Genomic DNA, 24,456 nt, shown 5'->3' with positions numbered 1-24,456 from the left:
GTCAGCTTCGTATTTTACCTAGCCTTTTTAACTGTTTTGCTTCGAGCGTCACTGATGCGTCTTTTGTAATAAACGCGCGTCTGACGCTTACAATTTTATCCTGGTATCTATGAAGAGTTTCTTTCCATCCTGAGACCAGGGAAACAATACTTCTGTAGAGTATCATCAATTTCTTCATCCTGCACCTGTCACATTTATTTTCAAATTTTTAAGTGTGCATAGAATTTTCTATTTTTCATTGTACAGCACTTGCACATGATGCCATCACATTTTCATATGTTGATAAACGAAAGAAGAAGGAGACGAAAATAACAAAATCAATGATTAGGCAACATAAAACCTTACATGCACTCGGTGTATATGGAAATTTGTGTTCCTACTAAGCAATTACATTTCACAACCGTATGATAAGTACATGTAATAAGGAAATGATGCATCTACTGTGACTACCAAAACGAAAAATGTTTTAGCATAAAATCTCCTCCAAAAACAATTAGGACTGTCAAATTTATAAGGTGTTATTTTCTTTGGTGTGCACAAATGCAAATACGCTTGTACATACTGTTTATATTAATTAACTACCACAACAATTACTATAAAGACTGTTACTATATCATTCCGTCAAGTTAGAAAAACAAAGAACTCTCAAGAGAAAAACAAAGAAGAACAGAAATGTTTTAATGGAAAAGATTCAACTAGATTTACACGGAAGTTATATTTTAAAATGTTTATCTTTAGTGTTCTTGCTCCTTCTACAACCTGAATAGACCTTTCATTGTGGAGCAAAATGTTCTTATCGTATATTCAATGTTCTGGTGGTAAAAGGAAGATAGTAAGGGGGAATAAACCAAAGAATAAAAAAAGACGAATAGACAAACATTTATAGTTCATAAAACATTACACTAAAAATTAATTGCAAGAGCGGATTGAAAGTGGGGTTCAAACAATGCTCGCCCATCGAATGGGCAAAAATGTGTAAAACCTGTAACTGTCTTCGTAAATACGTTTTGTTTTCTAACACACTCAAACCACCCATCACATGAAATCCTGAATTCTAACCTTGGTTGGTTAGGACGAAAGTTTAAACTATTAAACGATCTGCAATGTTCGGTTATAATGATAATTTTTTCCCTAAGACATGTTGCATTTGCCGACTGGTGCCAAATAAACACCCGAAGAACACGAAAGTGCCATATAAATGTCATCGTCCGACTCGGTTCTCAAGCAGACACGACAAGTGCAAGCCAAGGCTCACAGTGAATACTTGTGGTGGTTTCGTTTTATCAATTGTTTTAACTGTACTTAGAATTTTGTGGTTGGTAATTACAATTTTATAAAGTTATTTTAACATGTGCTTTTTAGGGGCTAGGTTTTCTTGTACTTTCGTCTGAGTTCCTTTTCTTTTCCTATAAGTTCGAAATAGAGAGGTTTGAGTACTTCAATGCCTTGACTACGAAACATGCCCAGGTGCGTGCTCAATGCCAGGAACTTTGAAGATCGTTTTGTCTACACATTGACATGATTAGACTATATGTATTTTCATATTACCTACTTATGACTCCGGAGTATATAATTTGCTACAGGTTACCTTCTCTGAGGTATGACATTCTGGTACTCGGTAAAGTAAGAGCATCTAAGAATAGTAAATTCAAACTTACAATCGTTGCACTTTGGGGGAAAATTAACTGTTTTCTGATGATTTTGTTGTGTATATATAACATAAAACAATTAGGTTTTCCCCAAATTGCACTAATTGTAATTTTGATTTGACTATATTTTTAGTTTCTTTTACTTGCCACTGTACCAGAATGTCGTACCACAGAGTAGGTAATGTGGAAAAATATTATATACTCCAGAGTCAAAAGTCGGTAATATGAAATTTGTACTTCCTGTTCAGAATTGATTTAGAGCAAGGAATATGGTATGTACACTTGTCTATAAATAGAGACCGTCGGTTGACCTCTTAGTGTTTGTTAATGTTTATTGTGCTTTTGGCTGTTCTGGCATATCCTGTTTCCAAAATAGTTTAAAATACAAAACTTAAATTATTAAATCTTTTCTTGCTTTCATAGCTTTAGTTTCAGCCGTATAAGAAGCTGAATAGCCATCCAGAAACACAATCTGTAATTGACAAATTGCATAAATCTACAAAAATGATTATTAGAGACAGTAATAGGATTGGTTGATTGGTTTAAGGTGTTTAGCGCCTCATTATATACTATTGGCTATTTCGTGGCGGCCATTCTGTATTGATGGAGGAAGCAGGAGTTCCCGGAGAGAACCATAGACCTTCCGCAGTAAAACTGGCAACCCTCGTGAATTAAGATTAGAGTCGAGCGCACCTGCCACGTGCGGGGTTCGAACTCACAATTGAGTATTGGGAATATATTATATATTATTGTTCTGTTCTTGAGAACATTGAACCATTTCATTTTTTAGTCTTTACCAGCATTAATTTCAGCAACTGAATGTGAATCATTTTCTAAAACAGGATATTTCAATGACAAGTCACTGTACTAGCAGTCTACGTTTCCATGATATATGTGAGGTTTTCAGAAAATAATTGGTTCTTTATTTTAATTTCAAGACCTAAAAGGTTCATTATTAGAATTTTTTAAATAATGATAAAAAAAATATGAAGAAAATTGCTTATGTGCGATTTTTTTTTAACTCAGTCCTTAGTGTCAATTCAAGTCATGACATGACTCTTCTATACAAAAGTGTTCACTACGGAAGCCTTTTAGGGCCATGCCAATTTACTTTTTACAATTTGTTATAACAGATTATTAATGTGATATAACAGATTATTAATTTGAAATAACAGATTATCAATTTGATATAACCAATTATCAATTTGATATAACCAATTATCAATTTGATATAACAAATTATCAATTTGATATACAAATTATCAATTTGATATAACAAATTATCAATTTGATATAACAAATTGTGATAATTTGATATAACAAATTAATAATTTGATATAACAAATAATTCATATGATTTATTGAAGCATTTATTTGATATCAAATTAATAATCTGTTATAACAAATTGTAAAAAGTAAATTGGCATGGCCCTAAAAGGCTTCCGTAGTTCACTATATAATTCTTCAAATGTTTTAAGTGCCCATAAACTTGAAGCAATAAATGGAAAGTATTGCAAAATTTTACTAAAAAGACGAACCGTGCAAACCTGGTCTGATATAGGAATATAAACCGATGTAGGTGCACATAAAACGTGAAATGAAGAAAATTTCTATTAAATAGTGAAACTAATTACATTCCATATAAATAATATATAAAATATATTATACAGTATTTATCTAGAGACCAGAAAGAGATAGATAATAAATCTGGTCCAATTAGTGCATTACATATTGCATTGACAACTTTCTATTGTTTAAGACCTAATGTTCACATCTAGATGTTTATTGAGGGTTTTTTTTCCTTGGGTTGCTGCCTCATTGACATGCACTCTGTTTAGCTATCATAGGTCGATATAATTTCGCATCCGTTTTTAAAGATAACAATCTCAAATTTGATGTATATGACTAAAGCATGTTGCACTGTTCAATTTACTGATCCTTTGTTAAGGCAGTGACTAGAATTGAAGGGAAAAAAGCGTTTTTAATATGCATGTACTTTATAACTGTACTCTTTGTATATGTTATTGTTAAAACACTTGCCGCATAGTAAAGTAGGATTTTTAGTGATCTTTTTGTCCGTCCGTCCGTCTGTGCTTACGCTCGTACGCTTATACTCTCGATCCTTTTCTTACATACACTCTGCTTCCGAAACACATCTGCACTCAGTAAAAGATACCTGATTACAATGAAACTTGTCAGTGACATATAGAAATAAGGCGGGGTTAAACATATTTTGAAGTGCTAACGCTTCATCTTTCCTAGAACAGTGGTGCAAAGCACAATATAAAAGCTGTAAGATCAGTTGGAAATGGCCTAACTCATCAGATCGACACAAAAAGAACAAAAAAAAAAAAAACCCCAAAAAACCCAACTAACATAAAGAAAAAAAAGAAACAATCGCAGTTACTGAAAGCTAGTTCAAAACCAATAACGTCTTATAAATAAAGCATTTTCTCCCAGCTATTTTAAAATTCACAGCTAACAAAAAATCACTAAAGCAAGACGCATAAGGATAATTCCTTGATACTTTTCTTTATTTTAATTTAATGCTAGTTTGAAAATCAAAATGTGAAGGCCTTTAGTAATGTCGGATTTCAACAATACAACAGACATTTAGTATTAGTGTAAATGTAACAATGTGGTATTCATTTATATACCATTTTTAGTATTTTGTGTTTATGTCTAGATTGTATATCAATACTGTAACAGAAAAACATTAAACACAAGGATAATTATTTCGAGTACGGTACGGAAATTCAGAAATTTCCGTGTATGACGCGAAATGTGAATAAAAGTTTAGAATTCATTCAAATTACACATGTAACCATAGACCTTTATCTAAAGGTTAATATTAAGCATTTGGCAAACATCCTAAGATAAAGGCATTCCAGCATATGGTTTTTCCCACACTTAGACACGAATCTTTCGTAAGTACATTATCACCAAAATCTACAAATTCGTAATAAGTTTTGGTTTTACTATCTTTACTGATCTTGAACCATGTTGAAAGTAATACTCCTGTCAGTATTTATCCCTCTTTGTCTGGCGTCTACGACCCCTGCCACCAATGATATTGTTTCTGTACTTGCGGGGCGTACCTCAGAATCAATTCTAGTCGATTTGGTGAAGACAGCTGGATTAGCAGATGTTTTGAGCCAAGGAGGTAATGTTGTAAAATAAGAATACCTCCGCTTAAGGTAGATCGGGTGTCTTTTTTTTCATCCCTTCTGTGCTTGTCGCAAAATTTTTTTTTGGTTTAACGATATTTTACCAAGTATCATTCAATATACAACAGAACCATCTAAACCTTAAAATTAAAAGATTAAACTATAAAAGAATTAAGTGTATTCAAAATTTTCAGGAAACAATCCTTTTAAAAGCAAGGAAAGATAATTATGATAAATTTTGAAGGACAATTTTTTTGATTTCTCAAGAATTCAAGGCCCGTGACCTCAATAAGGAAACATTAAGTTTCCCCTATATATCCCATATACAATATAACTTTGATTTCGTAAATTCCAATGTATTTCACCGGCAAAAAACAAGGTCCGTAACTCCCAGTTTTTTGTATTGAAATTTGAAAGTACGTTGACTCAAAAGTTCAAGACAAATATATAGCCGTGCATTTAAACACCCCATCTACCTTAAACAATTTTTACCGGTGTAGTTCAAGTAACAGGATTCTAAATTAGTTGTTTTAAAATGAAAGGCATTTGAAAAATCAATACAAATCAAAATCGTTTTACAAATCTATATACTAGTGAATAAAACATTGTAAACTTTTTTTTTAAATATATGCAGTAGCACATTACTATCATGGTGGTTTGAGGCTGTCATCTTTTAGAGCATAAGATTTTCTGCAAATTTGTTTATCTGATTACCAAAAATAATAAGTATTAACACCTGGCTCATATTACTAAGCAATAACACACTTATGTCTTTGCGCTTGTTTTTATTTTAGGTATGCGAATATTTTTTTTTAAATGCGGGAACTGGTGTTATTCATTTTCAATTATTAGTTTCTTGATATTTTCATATACATTTTTTGTACTTTATATACAGATGATTTCACTGTCAAAATCCTTTTAGAAATGTTATGAAATCGACAAAAATAATAAAAGCAAGATGGCTGACATGACAAGCGAACATCCTACGTACCGACTTGTGATTCTTGATATTCACTCTCTGTCGGCATTGATCATTCGCTTTTCTGAACAGCAAGCAAATTTCAAGTGACGAAAGGGCATTGTACAACTGTAACGTGTATTTTTATTATTTGAAAACATTTTATTTACAATAAAAAGTGAATAGGACAAAATCCATAATAACTTATTAAACATTCATTATCCTTGCTTGTTTATAAAATAGTAAAATACATTTTCAGTATATTGATTTAGTAATTCAGTTCAAATATATTAACGTGTATTCTTTACACACACCAAAACTGAAAATAAGAGCTACCCCTTTTAATATGATATTACAAAATGATCATCGGTTAAAGTTTCTATGACCTATAAAAATAATATTTTAATTTGTGATCACTTAAATCGTATATATATAAAAGTTCTATATTAAAAGTATTTATCAAAAAGATTGTACCGTGTAAAATTGATCGACATTAACAGAAAATAGATAGATCGAGCCTTGATTTCTTGGACATTTATTTATTATTGTCCAGCGCCCTAAACCACTCGACCAACTAGGCTAACATATATTTATAATATCTATAAATATAACTATTTCTTTTTTTAGGTCCATTCACAGTTTTTGCACCATACGACTATGCCTTCACCAGACTTGGAAATGATACTCTTACAGCCCTCAAGAAGGACCCGAACACACTAGCTGAAACACTCAAATACCACGTTGTCAATGGTATATACAAACTGAAAGATCTTCATGTTAATGAACTCCAACTAGACAGTTTGGCAGGAACCAAAATCAGAATCAACTATTATTTTACAGCAAGGGTGAGTTTATTCAAATTTTGAATGATCATTGAAAAAAATAAACAAGAGGCAACTGTTGCATGCTTTTCAAAATTAAGGATAATAATGTCATTTATTTGTTTAAGAAGCGTTAAACTATTTTTGACCATCGTAGTCAAGTGTATGTTAAGGATGTTCGCTACTCTGTTTCAGAATAACAAGCTTTTTAAAAGACTGTTATGAACTGATAGTATATGAATGAAGGAACTAAAAAAGCAGAAAAAAGTTATGGGTCCGTGTGCTTGTTTTCGAATCATAAGCCTTTGAAAATTTGGCAGGAAATGATTCTCTCTAGATTTTTCATACATTTAACATTGACACCTTTTTTCTTTCAAAAACAATGAAAAAATAATAAGGATTTTATAAGATTTTCAAATATGGCTTTTTAAACTAAATGTAATAAAATTATGAAAAGAAAAGTAGGGGTTAGTGGACAAAATTATTTGCATGGATAAGACAAGAGAATTCCGAAAATCTGGCAAAAATTCAAAAACAAGAGGAGCGAACATCCTTAAGCCTTCAAGTTGCATTAGTCATGTGCTTCGGAGTCAACAGAAATTTCGCGTAAATATCTCTATGTTCAACAAAATGTAAACAGATATATGAGGGGTTCACACGCTTTTGGGATTAAGGTGGTACCAAACACCTTGACTAAAATTAATTTGGCTCGTTTAATTTTCATAAAATTTTGACAAAATATTAACTTTGACCCTTTGACAAAAATATCAAAATTTGAAAAAAACTTGAACCACACATTTTATCGGATAAATTTCATTGGATAAATAGCAGTTTGACAAGCCACTATTTTTGATCATTGAGAAGCTTAAATATTTCCTTAACAATAGAACGTGATTAAAACGTTCAACTGACTTTTACAGAGTTATCTCACTGAAGTGTTATGTACCACCTTAAGAAGAATATAGGAGGTAAAAAAGTGGGAATATGGGATAAAGAGGGTAAAAAATGTAGGATCTGGAAAAAAAAAGTGAGAAAAAATTACAAAAAGGCGGGATTTGGGAAAGGTGCATATCCTGTCACGCATTTTTTTACTCTCTTTAATATATAACATGCATATTTTGTCATCCAGAGACATGTAACAGCTGAAGGTTCTAGAATTCTTAGATCAGACATAATGGCCAGTAATGGTGTCGTTCATATTGTCCATGACGTCATGATGCCACCAGCAGGAAGTATTGTTGATGTTTTGACAGCTGATGGGAACTTCTCCACACTTGTAGCTGCAGCTAAGGCCGCTGGGCTTGTCGAGAACCTGCAAGGTTAGTATTTTCGAAATATGTAGCTCCTGGATGGTTTTGAATTACTTTACGTCCGTTTTGTAAATAACTCAAACTTCTCTGAAGCATGTAAAGCCTGTAAACCACTGCAAACCAAACGTACATGTAGCCTGATTCATTCTTGAAAGATCATTCTCTTAAGATTTTAACCAATAAAAGTCAGATAAAATATATTTATGGTAAACTAGCATAACCCCGATTACAACTACGGTGGTTCTCCTTTTTATATCCCGGCTACAAAGAGGACACGCCACAGGTGTTCACCTCTGTCTGTATGTCCGTAACGCAATGTCGTGTTCACTACATTTTATATCTAGATATAGGAAGATGTGGTATGAGTGCCAATGAGACAACTCTCCATCCAAGTTACAATTTATAAAAGTAAACCATTATAGGTCAAGGTACGGCCTTCAACACGGAGCATTGGCTCACACCGAACAGCAAGCTATAAAGGGCCCCAAAAAAATACTAGTGTAAAACCATTCAAACGGAAAAACCAACGGTCTAATCTATATAAAAACGAGAAACAAGTCACACGTATGAACTACATAAACAGACGACAACTACTATAATCAGATTCCTGACTTAGGACAGGTGCAAACATTTGCAGCGGGATTAAACGTTTTAATGGTACCAAACCTTCTCCCTTTTCTGAAACAATAGTATAACATCACAACATAGAAAAACACACTATAAAATATCAATTGGAAGGCTTAACTCAATCAAAAAACATAAATTAACACACAATACCTTATGTATGACACTTATCTTCATCTGGTTATGCAATACCGCGAAACACGTTTTGCGCATCCTCGATGTTCTACTTCCTGTTTGCAAAGACATTACAGCTTAAATATATTATGCACACATATGAAACTTTCGTCACATTTTATATCTCAGCAATTACACTCCATAGCCTCCGGATGTTTGGCACGTTTTCCGTATCCTCGATGTTCTACTTCCTGTTTGCCAAACATTCACAGCTTAAAAATATCATGCGCTCTTATGAAACTTTCGTCACATGTTTTTTTTTAGCAACTACACGCCATAGCTTCTTGATGTTTGGCACCAAGCTTCGTCTGAATATATCCCATACAGTATCACACGATTTATTTCCTTCGGTATTCTTTTTCCTTTTTGCGGAAATATCTTTATATATGTCATGGGCATTTTTCGTATTTACTTCAAAATAGAGTTAACACCATTGAGCGGGGGTATAATTAATCACAGTGCATATTGTTTCACAAATCAAACAAGTTGGTTGTCAAATAAGGGAGCTACCATTTGATTTTTATGGGGGGGGGGGGGTGTTGCTAAGATGAAATTTGAAAAAAATAGGCAGGACAGGAGTTTTGAGTTAAAAAAAAAGGCAGGATGAGACGCTTACAAAAAAAAAGTCAGGATGACAATTTAGGTAAAAAAAAGTCAGGATAAACTTTTTAAAAAAAGGCAGGACCGAATAGAGGGAAAAATAGAAAGTCAGGACAGAGATTACAACTTAAAAAAATGCAGGACAAAATATTTCATCCTAATCCCCCCCCCCCCCCCTCCCATAAAAAATCAAATGGTAGCTCCCTAAATGATAGAAATATCGAAAATGTGATAAATAAACAAAAAAAATAGGTCTTATCTAATAAATTACAAGTCAACGATGGGCGCTACATAGATAATAGAAATATACAATAATATATAATTATGATAAATATATAAAGAAATATCCTGTTTAATCTATAACTATATTGAAATACGGAAATGCGATATGAACGCCTACGAGACAAGTATCCACCAAAGACCAAAGGAAAAGGATGTAATCAGCTGCGCATCACAGTACGATCTTTGACAGTGAGAAAAACCAATACCGCATTGTAAGTCACAAGTCAAGATGATCAAATTTGAAAAAAAGGCAGGACAGGAGTTTTGAGTTAAAAAAAAAGGCAGGATGACAATTTATGTAAAAAAAAAAGGCAGGACCGAATAGAGTGAAAATTAAAAAGGCAGGACAGAAATTACAACTAAAGGAAATGTGCAGGATACAATTTTGCATCCTAGCCCCCCCCCCCCCCCCCACCTGTAAAATTTGTCGAGTCTGATCGGGGCAATATTTTTTTATACCGGAAAAAATCAGGCGGAAACGTCACAAACGAATAAGTCACAAAAATGTTTACTATTTTGCAGCAGGTCCTTTCACTCTGATGGCACCTTCCAATGATGCCTTTGCAGCTTTGGGAGACAAAGTTAACAAGCTTCTGGCTAACCCAGATCTCCTGAAGAGTAAGTTTCGTTATATTTTGTATTATGATTAAGTATGCTATAACACCAGATCTACCAAATGTAAGTCAATTTGCTTCAACCTGCATGTATAATATATGTAGTTTCAGTCTGAGAGTACTTCATTAACAAAGAGAACCTGGACAATAAAAAAAGTTGAAGTCACTCTTAAATACATAAACACTTTAAATGAGTGTCCTGTTCAGTAAAATATATTTTCGTAAAGGTAGTACCTTTTGAAACTTATTTCATAGTTAATTGACAGGTTCATATAAGGATAGGAAACTATACCAAACTATCTCAAGGTATGTCTTTTCCAAAAGTTGCGCGATCCGGTCCTGAATTTGTTAATAAATAAAAATTTCGATCATTTCGTCTCTTTACAACACATATTTTTTTCAAATTTCTTATTACAGATGTAATCCACAGCCGTAGTAATCATTCATGTATCGCTAACAAAATAACTAACAAATAGTTGATAAAATGCGTTTAAAAATGCCTTTTCTATTCAATATATAAAATGTACTTGTGTATAAAGTATACTAGAAAAACATCTTACTATGTGTTTGAAAAATACACTTGAAAGTACATTATCTGATTAAAGATGCATATTATTGTTTTTTGTAATAGCGTGATTTCCAAGTACAAAAAAAAAAACATTTCACTTGTAAAATAAATTCTGCAACATTTAAATTACTCCTCTGACGTTAGAATTGAGAAAAGAAGATAAAATACATAATTTACATTAAAAGTCAATGTATTAAAATATTGAAAAATATATATCTAATGATCAACACATATTGTTTGTTATTCTAGCATACATATGCAGATATATTTAGAATAACTTTATCCCGTAACCAGCTAGCTATAACAGTTGGTATATATTATTGAGTTAACATTTCTGTCCGTTCCAAAAAAACGCTATTTTCATTAGATTTAATAAATGATTCATACACAATCGGAATGTTTTTATTCTTAAGCAAATCGATACATGTCAAATTACAAGAAACCATTTTGCAAAAGACGAAACCAAACATCAAAAAGATATTGATAAAAACAAACAAATGAACAGAAACGAAATCAGAAAAAAAATCCCCCAAAAAATTATAGCAAAAAACCAAAGAAACAATCTTTTTAATGGAAAAAGATATATCGTCTCTACTTTATGACAATAACGTATCGTTTTAGAGGTCTTATTGTATCATGTTATACCTGGAACAATTTACAAGGACGGTTTACACTCAGGTTCCCTCCACACTTTAGAAGAAGCAGATCGTGAGCGAATTTCAGCTTCATTCTTTGGTAAGTACTAGATTGTAAACTGAACAAACGCGGGCATAATAGTGTATACTTTTATATGTTTCAAGTGTATATGCTGTATTTAATATTAACTTCTGGTATGTGCACAACTTCACGGTTTCACTCTTTCTGGATTGTTGGTTTATCAAAATTATTATTCAGATATCCTAGATCACTTAATCTATACATAGATTATGTCCTGCCAAGTAAATAAATATTCATCTCGACGTGCCCCGTGCTTGTCTATCTGTTTGTATTGTTCGGGTTAGTTGCAGTGACATTTTCAATCATTTGTCAGGGGCGGATCAAGCCATTTTTAAAGGAAGGGGGGTTCCAACCTCCAACCATATCTCCCCATTCAAAAGCATTGATCGTCAAAATATAGGGGGTTCCAACCCCCGGAACCCCCCCCCCCCCCCCCCCCCCCCCCACCCCGGATCCGCCACTGTTTGATGACAAAGTTCATTAGATTTTGTTTGGATATGCATGGTGTTTGCTAAATAACAAATGTACATGTATATAAACAACGGAACATGGATCCTTTGCTGCTTTAAATGTCCCATATAGCATACTCCATATGGAGGTTATCTTAAGGTGGATGGAAAAAATGATTAGGAAGAACATTCTACTTTTGGGATATTTCAAAATTTAAAAGTGCATGTAACATGAATTTACAAGTAATTGGCGTTTATGTCTATAAGAGAAAATTCCAAAACAACCTTCACAGCGTAAACCATACCTCTTTTAGTCTGAGCCACGCACGATTACGTTTCCTAGGGATGGGGTGGATTCCGAAATTATTTTCCTTTAAAATTAGAATTGCTCAGTAGCAAGATTAAGAGACTCTTTGGCAGCTTTGGGGATGATAATGATGATATATGCTGAACGTCCGGGTCAAATATTACATGTATGGTGCCCTTCATTGCTTACAACTAGGTCAGTACCACTGACCGGTTTACTCTGTCTAAGGTTACTATCCGCCAAGCAGACATATGACATATCCCTAGATATTTGAATGAGTTAAATGGTATTTAAGATTAGAGATGTGCAGTTTGAAATATGTAATTTTTATTCAAATCAAGGTTGAAACAGAATCGGGCAATGTTATCGTTGTAAAGTTTTGGAGGATCTGTATAAGTGCATTTTATGTTGTTGCTCACAAACTTTTGAATACCTTTCACTGCGTGGAATTTTCACTTTCAAAATCTAATACATTCTAGGTTATGTTTTTAAAAGGGTACACCAATTTGTCGTGATTGGTCAAAAACGTTCTAAAAAATGGAAATTTAAGCAATGACGTGAGTCACGTGACGTTATTTTAATTTTGGGTAGGAACAACACAAATTACCCATAGTCCTTTAAATTCTGAATTTTTGTTTTTCTTTTAGGTACAACTGTCCATGTTGATGGAACAACAAGCGTCATCAAACCAGATATCAGCGCCACCAATGGAGTCGTCCACATGATTAACCACGTGCTCATTCCAAGCTCATTGAGAACACAAATAATGAATTTGTAATTACGTTATGAATAAAATGTTTATTTATCTATTTTTCGAATTTATTTTTCCACATTCATATATTTAAAGAGAGGCGAAAGATACCATTGGATAGTTAAACTGATAAGTCAAAAAACAAACTGACAATGCATATGGCAATAAACGAAAAACGACAAACAAAAAAAAAAAACAACAGTACACAAAACACAACATAGCTAACTAATGATTAAGCAACACGATCCCCACCAATAACCGGACGTTGACAAATATTTTGAAGAGTTAGATTCCACGTTCTACCAGTCCGTAACTAAGGAAAGCCACCATTTTGAATTCCGGTTTTTTTTTTGGTATGTTATTTCTCAAAAAAAATAAACAAAAAAGTCATATTTTGTGCCTCAAAATTTACTTTTTGTCTATTGAAACATTCATAAGCGTACGAAAAGTATAAATACGTCTAGTGTTTATGTTTGACATTGGAAGTATACCTATGACGTCACATTGTTTTGATGCCAAAGACGATCTAAAATCATGCTGGCTGTTGTGTTGTGCTTCCAACTGTTTCAATATAAAATCGACATTTCGACGTATTCTTTTTTCACAATTTGAAATAATTTAATTTTGGATGTAACACGTCTTCTGATTGGCTGAAAGTGTTTTGTCTATCAGCTCATAGACATAATTTTGTCATGTGACTGCGACGTCATCAACGTTTTTATCATGATTTACTCCTTTTTAGAATTAAATTATAAGAAATGACTTTAATATTTTTTCGGTCTATTCGAAATAACATAAAAAATGTGGTGCACACTTTTAAATAACCCGCTACGCCGGTTATTCAGTGTGCACCATATTTTTTATGTTATTTCTTCATAGACAGAAAAAATATTACAATCATTCCTTAAGTAAAACATGATCGAAGTTCTGGTTAGAGAGAAGCAAATCGGAAAGTCCTACAATAATTGTCTCTCTATCAGCATCAAAGCAGTAACTGTTGAGCATTCAAGTAAGAGGGACGAACACTTTCATCCACTGACTGGTTTGTCACACGAGGCTACTGCAGGCATGTTTATAGCCTAAGATGCACATCTGAAGACCCCACACTAAAACTCAAATTCCCTACTCCTCTACGTTTTTAAGAACATAAAAACCGGTGTTATGTCTTACTAGTTGCATTGTTTCCAATGTGTCCTAGGAGATGAAACACATTTTCACTCATTAGTGTAGGTTTAATTTCTACTTATAACATATGTCTCCAATTTCATAGAGATAAATGTTGGGTCGAATTCCGGTGAAGATTTTTTATCATTTTTTTTCAATACTTTGTTTTTAGTCCCGCAGATGTGGTATAAAACTCTTCACCACAAAAAGACAGAAAGAACAACAATATAGTTGACACATTCCAAGACATTTATCAATCAATCAAAAGCAAAGGAAAGTTCAACACTAAACTGTTCAACGAACGTGATCACAATTGTGAACTTCCCATTATGAGCAACCATAGAGCCTATATTCTTGCGTATGGTGTTAAAAATTCATAGTCACTACGCTGTTTTAGAGTTTGTATATAACAATGTTACCTCGTAAACAAAAAAAAGGCAGTGTTAGAAACTTGTCCTTTGGTCCCTTTTGGTCATATAGCTCTTCAAAGTATTGATATATCCCTGGCTTTAAAATATTTTAATTTGTGTGTTCCATGTGAAGATAAATCCAGAAAAGCAGCGAGAATGCACAAAATTTATAAAATGCTATTTTCATTGTCGTCATCATAATATAAAGACACTTGTGATAAAACCATGGCGTAATTTTGACGCTCAACTCCTTTAGTTATTAATGAATTACACAATGCAGGTCTCCGAGACGTCTAGGCGAATGTCTCCTGGTTTGTTCAATACGTTATCGCAACCAAATACACTCATTAGAAATTAACTGGTGTAATGCAGCCAAGGCAATAACAGAAGTTATGGATGCATACGTGGAGCAGGATATGAATACATATATACCATTCAAGTGCATCTAAACTTGCTCTTTGTTTTGTGGTATTTGGTTTTCCGAAAACTGCATTTTTCACTGTTTTTGGAGTGTTGTTCTTGTTTTTTGTTTTGGTGTTTTCTTGATACAATTTCTCTGTGATCATTGTCAGACCACTATGAGGGTCTAGATGGGATCAACATAATAGAAAATAATGGGTAAAAAAATGATAATAATGGAAAATAATAAAAAAAAATAGAGAAAACAGGATACAAAAAATAAAAATAGAGAATATTAGGGTGCTAAAATGAAAAATGAAAACACAAAACAAACATAAGGAAGAGAAAAAGGTGGTCTTGAAAATTAAAGAATACAGAAATGAGCATATCCCAAATCTAGACCCACAACCATGTGTACTGGCATATATGTGAGTTTCGACGACATAACTGCACTTGAAAATAACAAATTAGTCATTAGATGTTATCATGAAAATTGCACGAATATATGTTCTATTCCAGCATATTCATGACCTATTCCAGCATATTCATGACCACTTCTGGTATTCAACTGCAGAACTTTCTTATTCGCTTCTACGTTTGACGTTTTGGTTGTCTGAGCAGTTGTACAATTGTACGCAAATTTTTAGGTCTAACATGGGCCATTACAGAAATGTATATTTATATATATATATATCAGCAAGGAAATGAAACTTAATCAAGATACAAAGATTATGTTAAAGACGTTTTACAGGTATTTAATGCATCTCATTGTTTAACTGTTTAATATTAGTTGTTTGAAAAAGTTTTTATTGTTGTAAAATTATCAGGAGAGACTATCTCTCAAATGAAATGCATTTATCAGTATATGGGACTTCAGTGGAAGAGTGCTTGAGTGCTAGATAGATACATTTTACATGAACAGGAAAAAGTGAAGTCGGTTTTAACATATGACATATGAGGGTCCTCGATCACGTCTCTTATCATTAAAAAATATGATAATTAGATATAAGAAGTTGTGGTATGAGTGCCAATGAGACAATTCTCCATCCAAGTCACTATTTGTAAAAGTAAACCGTTATAGGTCAAAGTACGGCCTTCAACACGGAGCCTGGCTCACACCGAACAGCAAGCTATAAAGGGCCCCAAAATGACTAGTGTAAAACCATTCAAACAGGAAAACCAACGGTCTAATCTGTATAGAATACGAGAAACGAGAAACACTCATGAACTACATCAACAAACGACAACCACTGAACATCAGGTTCCTGATTCTCTATCTGTTCATATGGTATACATTCAAGTATATCGGCGGTTTGCTCCGGCGGATTCGGTGTTCCATACTTTGCAATGTTTTTGTTTTTGTTTGTAAAACTGACATAATATATAAACTTGTATAATAATTAAACAAAATTGGCTCTTAAACATAATCAAACAAAGAAAAAGTTAGAAATATTATATAACATATTTTAATATCAAAATGTGCTTGGAACAAGTACGCCGTCAATAACATGTATAACACCATTGAGAACGGGAATGTCTGGCTGTGTAACGTGGGCGTGGTCAATAGTGACGGCTGAAAAATATAAAAGCATTCTTCCATAACAGGTTCGGTTTTTTTTGGAGTATCACGAAAATATATCAATTGATTTTTAAACAAAAAATTAAACTATTTAAAGATAAAAACAAAAGTTATTTCGGGCGAATTCGAACGTTTTACAAATTATATATACGTGTTTTGTTACCATGATTGTGTCGGTAAAAAAAAAGTGTAGTCTTTAATTTTCGTATTTTGTTAATCATAGGTTAATCATATGCATTTCTCGAAATATACATATATATATACATGTATGAGGTTCTGGGTGGGATTTAAAGAATAGAGAAAAATATACAAAAGAAAATAAAAAATAGAGAATAATGGGATGCTAAAATATAAAGATTAGGGAATAATGGCCTACAAAATTAAAAAATACACAAACGAAAATTCCCATCTGACCCTCATGTAATCAAAATCATCCGTGTATTTCCTTCACTAGTTCGTATGCCTAATACTCACATGTGCCCGCTTTCATAACTGTAAAAGCACTTCCGGCCAGAGTTGTTACTTTTTGTCCATCCTTAAGATCTGCAGCGTATGTAGACCCACTGACGACATGATATTTTAAGATATCTATATAAATAGATTAAATATGATATATGCATTTTGCATTATGATAATTGATATGAGAAATAACATTGTTGAGGAAAAAACAGTTTTCTTCTGGCAGAACTATATTGTTGTTGTGCACTGCATGCGTGTTTGTTTTTGGTCTTTTGTATTTTATTTTGTTACAGTAAGCGGCAGTATTGCCTTTTGTACATTATTTTGTTACAGTAAGCGACAGTATTGCCTTTTGTACGTTATTTTGTTTCAGTAAGCGGCAGAACTGCCTTCTGTAAGTTATTGTGTTACAGTACGCGGCAGTATTGCCTTTTGTACGTTATTTTGTTACTGTAAGCGGTAGAACTATCTTTTGTACGTTGTTTTGTTACGGTAAGCGGCAGTATTGCCTTTTGTACGTTATTTTGTTACAGTAAGCGGCAGTATTAACTTTTGTACGTTATTTTGTTACAGTAAGCTTCTTAATTATTTTAAGTGTTCACGATACGTTTTCGGTAGATCTGTAAACTGTACAATGTACATGCACTGCAGACGTCGAAATTTCAAAAAAATGAAGAAATTACTTTTGACATGAAAAATGAATTTATAGAGCATGCCGCCAAATAATTCCATGAATTATCTCTTTTTTAGACTAAAGATTCACACATGACATGCATGAGTCCATACAGTACTTATTTAAACAAGCTGCAAATATAACTTTTATAAAAATATCTACCATAACAATGACTTTCTCATTTAGAGATTTGAAGATGTCTGTAATATCTTACTTTTAAAAAGATTCATGTCTGAGGCTAGACTTTGTAGTGAGGTTGACAAAGTTGTGAACGCTGCGTCCGTTGGTGCAAACAACGTGAAAGGTCCTGGACCTACAACAGAAAATGCATATGAATCAGAAAAGATGTGGAGAAACTGTCAATGTGACACAAATCAATAACACATTAGACCAAAATAGACACCCAAGGTCAATGATAGACAGGCATCCAAGGTCAATGATAGACAAACATCCATACCAAAAGTCTAGCTCTTAATTCTCCGAGTACAATATATACAAATAAGAAAGACCGCTAGTGTTAACCGATTGTTTGGAACCAAACAAACAAAAAGAAGTAACGTCATCTCTGCGATGCGACGCTAGTGAAGCGACATTGCCACTGTTTCGAACATCGATTTTAAAGATATACTAGGGCTCTTATCCTATTGAAAGGAAACACTTGGCTTTTCGATTAGATTTTTTTTATATGAGTAATCAGTAACTACCTTAAATATATTTTTAAACATGAATTTTCACTTAACATCTGATAAAAAATTCATTGTTTTTCTTGTTACTTTTGTATGAATTTCGTTAGAAAAGAAATTGGAACACATGTGTGAGAGGCGTTGTGCTACACGAACATGAAATTTCTTAAAATTTTAAGTCATTGTATGTGAATATCTTTCGTGATTCTTGTTGCAAGAATTTTGATTGATTGCTTGATGAATGATTTTCGTCTAGCGGCTAATAGTACAATATTACAAGAATATTTGCAAGCGAGTAGATAATAAAGCAACTTGACACTTCCTGCATGTATATCTTCTTTTCTTTTTTTAAGAAATGTGGGTTGTGTTGGATTGTGATGTACACATTTACCTTATTTCCCGTCATATTTGAGTGAAATGGTTAAATTGTTTTGTGTAACTTGGCAATTTTAGTGAATACATCGCCATTTATCACCTTTAAAACCTGCTCAGTTACAAAGCAAAACTATTTTATTTTTTAAAAAGCTTCGTTTTCTTGGGAAAATACAATTAATCATTTATTCCACCCGTTGGAAATTTAAGGACCAATTTAGGTCTAATCCTTTCCTTACCCAGTGTGTTTTGGTTGCTGTCTTATTGGCGCCTACCCTAAGTGATTTTCGTCACTAAAGATGCTTACTAGCATTATTTCGTGGTGCTTTATTTAGACAATCAAAATGCGGCTTGATACATCTGAAGGCAATCATCTTGAATTTAGGCTTATTACAAACAAACAAAAAAACAGCTCGCAAGCAAAGAAAAAAAAACCATTAGTTTGACATGGCGCACATATTGAATGCTCTTGTGTATTAACACAAACTAACCCTCTAGTGTTGACAGTAAACCACCAAGTGTTAATGCTGCAGTGAGGTCTTTGAATTGGTCTTGATTTTTTAAAAGATACTCAACCATATTGACGCTAGCAGCGGGCACATTGAAGACGAAATCAATTCCTTGTACAACACCATTGGATACGATGACGTCAGGAAGGATAACTTTTACCCCATTCACGGATACAGCCTAAAATATAAACCATTATACCATACAATCAATATCGATTTAATTTGATTGTGAATCGTTGTAAATCGATCGCGATCGATTCTATGGTTCTCATTAAGACCGACGGCAATATGGCAATATAGTAATAAGCTATGAACAATTAAATGCAAAATATAATTAAGGTGATCTGAACCGATCGTGATCGATTAACTTGTTCAAATTGCATTGTTAACCATCGTCATTAAGAACGATCTTATTACGATTATCTTTAGCACAGGAGTCGGTTTCAGAAAAAAAAAACTTACGACTAAGATTGATCGTAAGTCATGAACAAGATCGTAAATACAAATCGATTGGAAGCAATCGTTGATTAGCATGAACATGGCATGCTATGAAACTCACTTCAACGTTAAATGTATGCAAATAAAATAACGTTTGGTGCAGGGAACTGTGCCAATATTGTTGTCAATGTGTACATCTCACCTTTATTTACATTTTAAGAAATGTACTGTTCACATTAAATGTTTTTGCGTTCATTTGATTAGACAGATATCGACTTGAAACAAATATACGCGGTCTGCATCAATCAATAGATGCATATATCAAGCTTTAAATCGATTTAGCTGCAGAAAAATTGTATTTTTTTTAAACAGTTAGGACAAACCTAAAGATGTGATAATTTGAGAAAACGTCTGACGAGAATTTTGGTAAATGAACATGCAGAATGGATAATGTAGTTTATTTCAACACTAAATTCATGTATCACAGTGACTATGGGATAATCAATGTTTTCTATTAATTTATATACACATTAGATATAAAAAAAAATTTAATAATTGACACGAGAAAAGCAAAACGGAATGAATTTGAACTCAGGGTGCATAGAAAAAAAACTTAATGATATCTAGATAATTTCAATTTCAATTTATTTTACTTTCATATAGCTACTTACACCAGCGCCATTTTTGGTCAAAGTTAAGTTAGTACCGCCAAGGGATACTTCTTTGTCTCCGCTTTTGATGAATGGTGAAATGAGTGCTCCATTTGTCACATGTTTAAGCAACAAACTTCTGATTGCAGTTTGATCATTTAAAAGTTGTTGTAAAATTGGTGCTGGAATTTTCTGGAAGGCAGCATCAGTTGGTATAAATGCCGTAAATGGTCCTGTACATTGAATATATACATCATTATAGATTAAACTTTATAAATTAATGATATTGATAATTTTATCTATCAAAATATCAAAATAGTTTTAATTACTTGTGAGCAAAATGGAATCAAATTGGAAAACCATTGAACAGTGTCATGACATGACAAATTAGATTTAATAACAGACATAAATACACTTTATCATAATTTTGCTTATTTATAACAGCATTGTCATTAATACGGGTCTATCGGGTTTTTTTATGCCACTAACTGAAAAAGGGGAGACGCAAGCCATTTCTGCAAAGGAGCTGCCTTTTACGCCGACAAATTACTTAAGTAACTTTATAGAAAGTTTTATACAAAATTGCAAAACTGTATGGAAAATTGGTAGAATAGAACAAAGTTCTTAGTAGGATAACCTTTCAACAAAATACACATGTACAATCGCGAAGCTAACTAGTTAACTCTGTCTCAAAAACATGAATTGATTTTCCTATCTGGAGATTGATGGATTGGTAGTTCCAGTGTCAAATATTTCATGCATGTTCAGGACGATCCTGGTTGGAGACGAAGAACAAAGAGAAAAGGCTTTTTTTTTTGTTAATTTTAGTATTATCATACACGGATATGGTTCATTTGTCAAAACTACAATCCTGTCCTCTTCTCCTGGATAGTTACATCACCGAATGCAACATAATAACGTAATTTTACCTGCCATGAGCAACACGAAGTGTACCACTAACGGAGCAGAAACTGTTTACCCTTCAACAGGAGAACCTGATTGCATACCATGTGTTTGGTTGGGTTTGCTTGTTTTGATCACACATTGTTGTCAATATAATGGAATTATATACGACTGTCAATCAAGTAGGAGGTTTAGCTAGCTATAAAACCAGGTTTAATCCACCATTTTATACATAAGGAAATGCCCGTACCAAGTCAGGAATATGACAGTTGTTTTCCATACGTTTGATGGGTTTGGGCTTTTGTTTTTGCCATTTGATAAGGGACTTTCCGGTTTGAATTTTCCTTGGAGTTCGGTATTAATTTTTGTTATTTTACTTTTTGCTCAATCAGTAGTTTTTGTGTAGTGCTTTTTTAACTGTTTGTCTTGTAGTCTTTTTTCTTTTGACAATGTTGTCTATTTTCACCAACTTATCTATGGTTTTTATTGCTCTTTAAACATCTTCTACCCCTATATCCAAGATGGTCCGAATGGGGTTTACCGAATTGAGAATAATGAACCAAAACTAAAGTAAATTTGGCTAAAAAATATAGAAAAAGAGAAAATAGGCAAATAAAAAAAAAGAATAGAAAATAAGGAGGTGCTAAATATTAAGAATAGAGAATATTGTGCAAAATCAAATAAAGAAATGAGAAAAACTACGGTAACCATAACAAAGAAATGATTACCCCTATCCAGACTCTTATACAGGACAAAGAATGGTCATGCCAGAAGAAAACCGACAAAAGACTAAAAGAGATATAAAAGATGGTGGTGTGGTTTAAAATGTATAAATACAATGGAAATGAGCAGTACTAATTGGTTATATACAAAATATCCTCTAAAACAGATTTATCTCTAAGATGACTTGATTCACAAGGTAATAAAACTAAATGCCATCTAAACCAGCGTTATCTCTTGATGCACAACAGCCACTTTGATGTCCATTTATAAAATAGGAGTCAACCTTTAATATACAAATAAGACGATACGGTATTGTTGCCAGTGAGACAACTAACCAAGGACCAAAGGACAAGAATGTAAACAATAGCAGGTCATCGTATGGCCTTCAGCAATGAGCAAAACCGTACTGTAAAGTAAGCTGTAAAAGCTACCTGCCGGGATGACAATAAAGTAACAAGAGAACACATCGACATGTGTAAAGCTAAAATCAATAAACGAGGAAAGTCATGACCGAAAGCAACCTACAACAACCACTGAATTACACGCTTTTCACTTGGGACAGACACAAAACGATTGTAGAGGTGTTGAACATGTTTGCGAGTGCTATTACAAGCCTGTAACAAGAATGTATGTCAATTGGACATCATGCCCTGTTCGAACTATCATACGTCCATGTTCAGTGAACCGTGAAGTCGGGGTCACAACTATAAGGCATACATAGTTTACATAGCAATGAACACGTGTACTAGGTTTCAAACTACCTTAACCAAAAATTTTACCTGAGAATTTCAGATCATTACATTTCTATGTTTAGTGAACCACGGGAGCGGGGTCAAGACCAAAAGTTGGCATATATGAATTTAACTCATTGTTGAAGGCCGTACGGGGGCCTTTTGTTGTTAACTTCTATGTAATTTGGTCTCTCGTGGAGAGTTGTCTCATTGGCAATCATACCGCATCTTACTTTTATATATGATTAAAAAAAATCACATTAAATTGAACATGTGTACATGAACATGTGTACATGTGTACCAAGTGTGACCACAACTTCATGATAAACTACCATAAACAAAAAAACTCAAACCTAATACCGTCTGACTAACGGACGGACGGACGCACAGACCAGAAAACATAATGCTCGTTTAATAAGGCAGGCAGCGCATACTAATTATCAAGATAAACGTGTACCAAGTTAAAGAATATTAAGAAAAACATAAAATTATATAAATTATAACCATACCTCCTGATTGAAGTTCATTCGTCAAATTTGCAATTTTAATAGCTTGGACGGCATATGTAAAATTGGCTGGTTTGCTCTGTAAATATTCTAAAATAGTTGCTCCAAATGAGCACGATAAAGAAGACAAAAACACGGCACACACATACAAAGACCTCATGGTGACGTTCATAAATGTGAGAGCACTAACTAAAATTCGGTAGTTAAGACGACATTGAATAGATAAGGTTGGTCTATTTTACTGACTGTCCGTGACTTTTGACAAATATATAGTCACGCATTGTTATGAGACATCAGATTAATAATATTTAATAAATGATAATTTCCAAATTTATGAATGAGTGAATGTGTAATTGTTGTTTAGATATTGATGTTGTACTCCTCAATTTGTTTTTGTAAACATTGTAAAGTAATATGATAAGCTAGCCATGGTTTAAAGTTTGTTGGGTAGATTTTTTTTTGTGTGCAGGAAACTGGTTTGGTTGCATATACTGTATAAAATCTGCTGCAAAATATTAGAAGTCTAGTCCATATAAACGAAAAATATAGGGCCAATCAGGGCAAAATGGAAACCGAAATAAAATATCGATCTCAATCAAGTCAGTCCTATTTACTAAAACTATTCAATAAAAATTTAGATTTCAAGCAATACCAAACTTTAAAGTTATAGTCTCTTAATTATTATAAAAAAAAAATGGAATCATTTTTGTCGGCATTTAAAACTGACAGAAATTTAAGAAAAAATACTATCGCTTCAGGCACTCTCAGCTAAAGTTGACTAAATACGCATATATATAGATCGAGAAGGAATACAAACCACTTAGACCTGCGACAGCAATCCAGCAAAACATAAAATGACTAAAACCGGTATTATGTTTTTTTTATATTATATCCCTCCCCATAGCCTTGATGATGAATAATAATAAAAAATGTAAAACACCTCAAAGCCAGCATTTTTTACTGTCTTTAGATTATTAAGGGAGTTACAGTGGAGATAATGAAGTCGCTAACGTAAAATATTATTTTTTACGACGTCAAACTGTGACATATCGGGAAAAGATGCATAAGATGCATTTTTCGACCGATTTTTTTTATCATTCATTCTAATTTAACTTGAAAACGAGTTCATGGACCCCTCTTTTTAAAAATGACATTTGACTTGATTATGTATGAAGATTATTTGTGCCAATTTTTATGAACAATTCTACGGAAGCGTATTTACGGAAGCGTATTAGCGCCACACGTTTTTTTTTTTTATATTTCTTC

The 24,456-nt window shown here is 33.2% G+C and overlaps 2 protein-coding genes across 2 annotated transcripts; one reads left to right on the top strand and one right to left on the bottom strand.

Moving 5' to 3' along the window:
• The first annotated feature begins 4,647 nt into the window (after positions 1–4,647).
• On the top strand, positions 4,648–13,049 carry LOC127715411 (transforming growth factor-beta-induced protein ig-h3-like). The gene is made up of 6 exons (XM_052221442.1): positions 4,648–4,812; positions 6,402–6,619; positions 7,725–7,914; positions 10,108–10,203; positions 11,389–11,502; positions 12,888–13,049. The coding sequence occupies exons 1-6, from the start codon at positions 4,650–4,652 to the stop codon at positions 13,016–13,018; spliced, it is 912 nt and encodes a 303-aa protein (XP_052077402.1). The 5' UTR covers positions 4,648–4,649; the 3' UTR covers positions 13,019–13,049.
• A 3,358-nt stretch (positions 13,050–16,407) lies between these two features.
• LOC127714416 (periostin-like) lies at positions 16,408–23,370 on the bottom strand. The gene is made up of 6 exons (XM_052220469.1): positions 23,194–23,370; positions 20,349–20,560; positions 19,222–19,417; positions 17,890–17,988; positions 17,018–17,131; positions 16,408–16,537 (listed from the first exon to the last, which is right to left on the bottom strand). The coding sequence occupies exons 1-6, from the start codon at positions 23,360–23,362 to the stop codon at positions 16,437–16,439; spliced, it is 891 nt and encodes a 296-aa protein (XP_052076429.1). The 5' UTR covers positions 23,363–23,370; the 3' UTR covers positions 16,408–16,436.
• Positions 23,371–24,456: the final 1,086 nt, after the last annotated feature.

This window comes from Mytilus californianus, unplaced genomic scaffold (genome assembly GCF_021869535.1).
Source record: "Mytilus californianus isolate M0D057914Y unplaced genomic scaffold, xbMytCali1.0.p SCAF_9, whole genome shotgun sequence".
NCBI classification, from domain to species: Eukaryota; Metazoa; Mollusca; class Bivalvia; order Mytilida; family Mytilidae; genus Mytilus; species Mytilus californianus.
Note: the sequence above shows the minus strand (reverse complement) of the source record. Positions and strands in the feature narration are given on the sequence as shown.

What these genes read in the sequence shown, in the direction of transcription:
- LOC127714416 (XM_052220469.1), bottom strand. Translation starts at nt 23,362, where the DNA reads ATGAACGTCACCATGAGGTCTTTGTATGTGTGTGCCGTGTTTTTGTCT. An exon ending in TTTACTGTCAACACTAGAGG is followed by an intron (nt 17,989 to 19,221) that starts GTTAGTTTGTGT and finishes TTTCTGTTGTAG; the next exon opens with GTCCAGGACCTTTCACGTTG. An exon ending in AGTTATGAAAGCGGGCACAT is followed by an intron (nt 16,538 to 17,017) that starts GTGAGTATTAGG and finishes TATATTTTTCAG; the next exon opens with CCGTCACTATTGACCACGCC.
- LOC127715411 (XM_052221442.1), top strand. Translation starts at nt 4,650, where the DNA reads ATGTTGAAAGTAATACTCCTGTCAGTATTTATCCCTCTTTGTCTGGCG. An exon ending in AGATGTTTTGAGCCAAGGAG is followed by an intron (nt 4,813 to 6,401) that starts GTAATGTTGTAA and finishes TTCTTTTTTTAG; the next exon opens with GTCCATTCACAGTTTTTGCA. An exon ending in TAACCCAGATCTCCTGAAGA is followed by an intron (nt 10,204 to 11,388) that starts GTAAGTTTCGTT and finishes GTATCGTTTTAG; the next exon opens with AGGTCTTATTGTATCATGTT.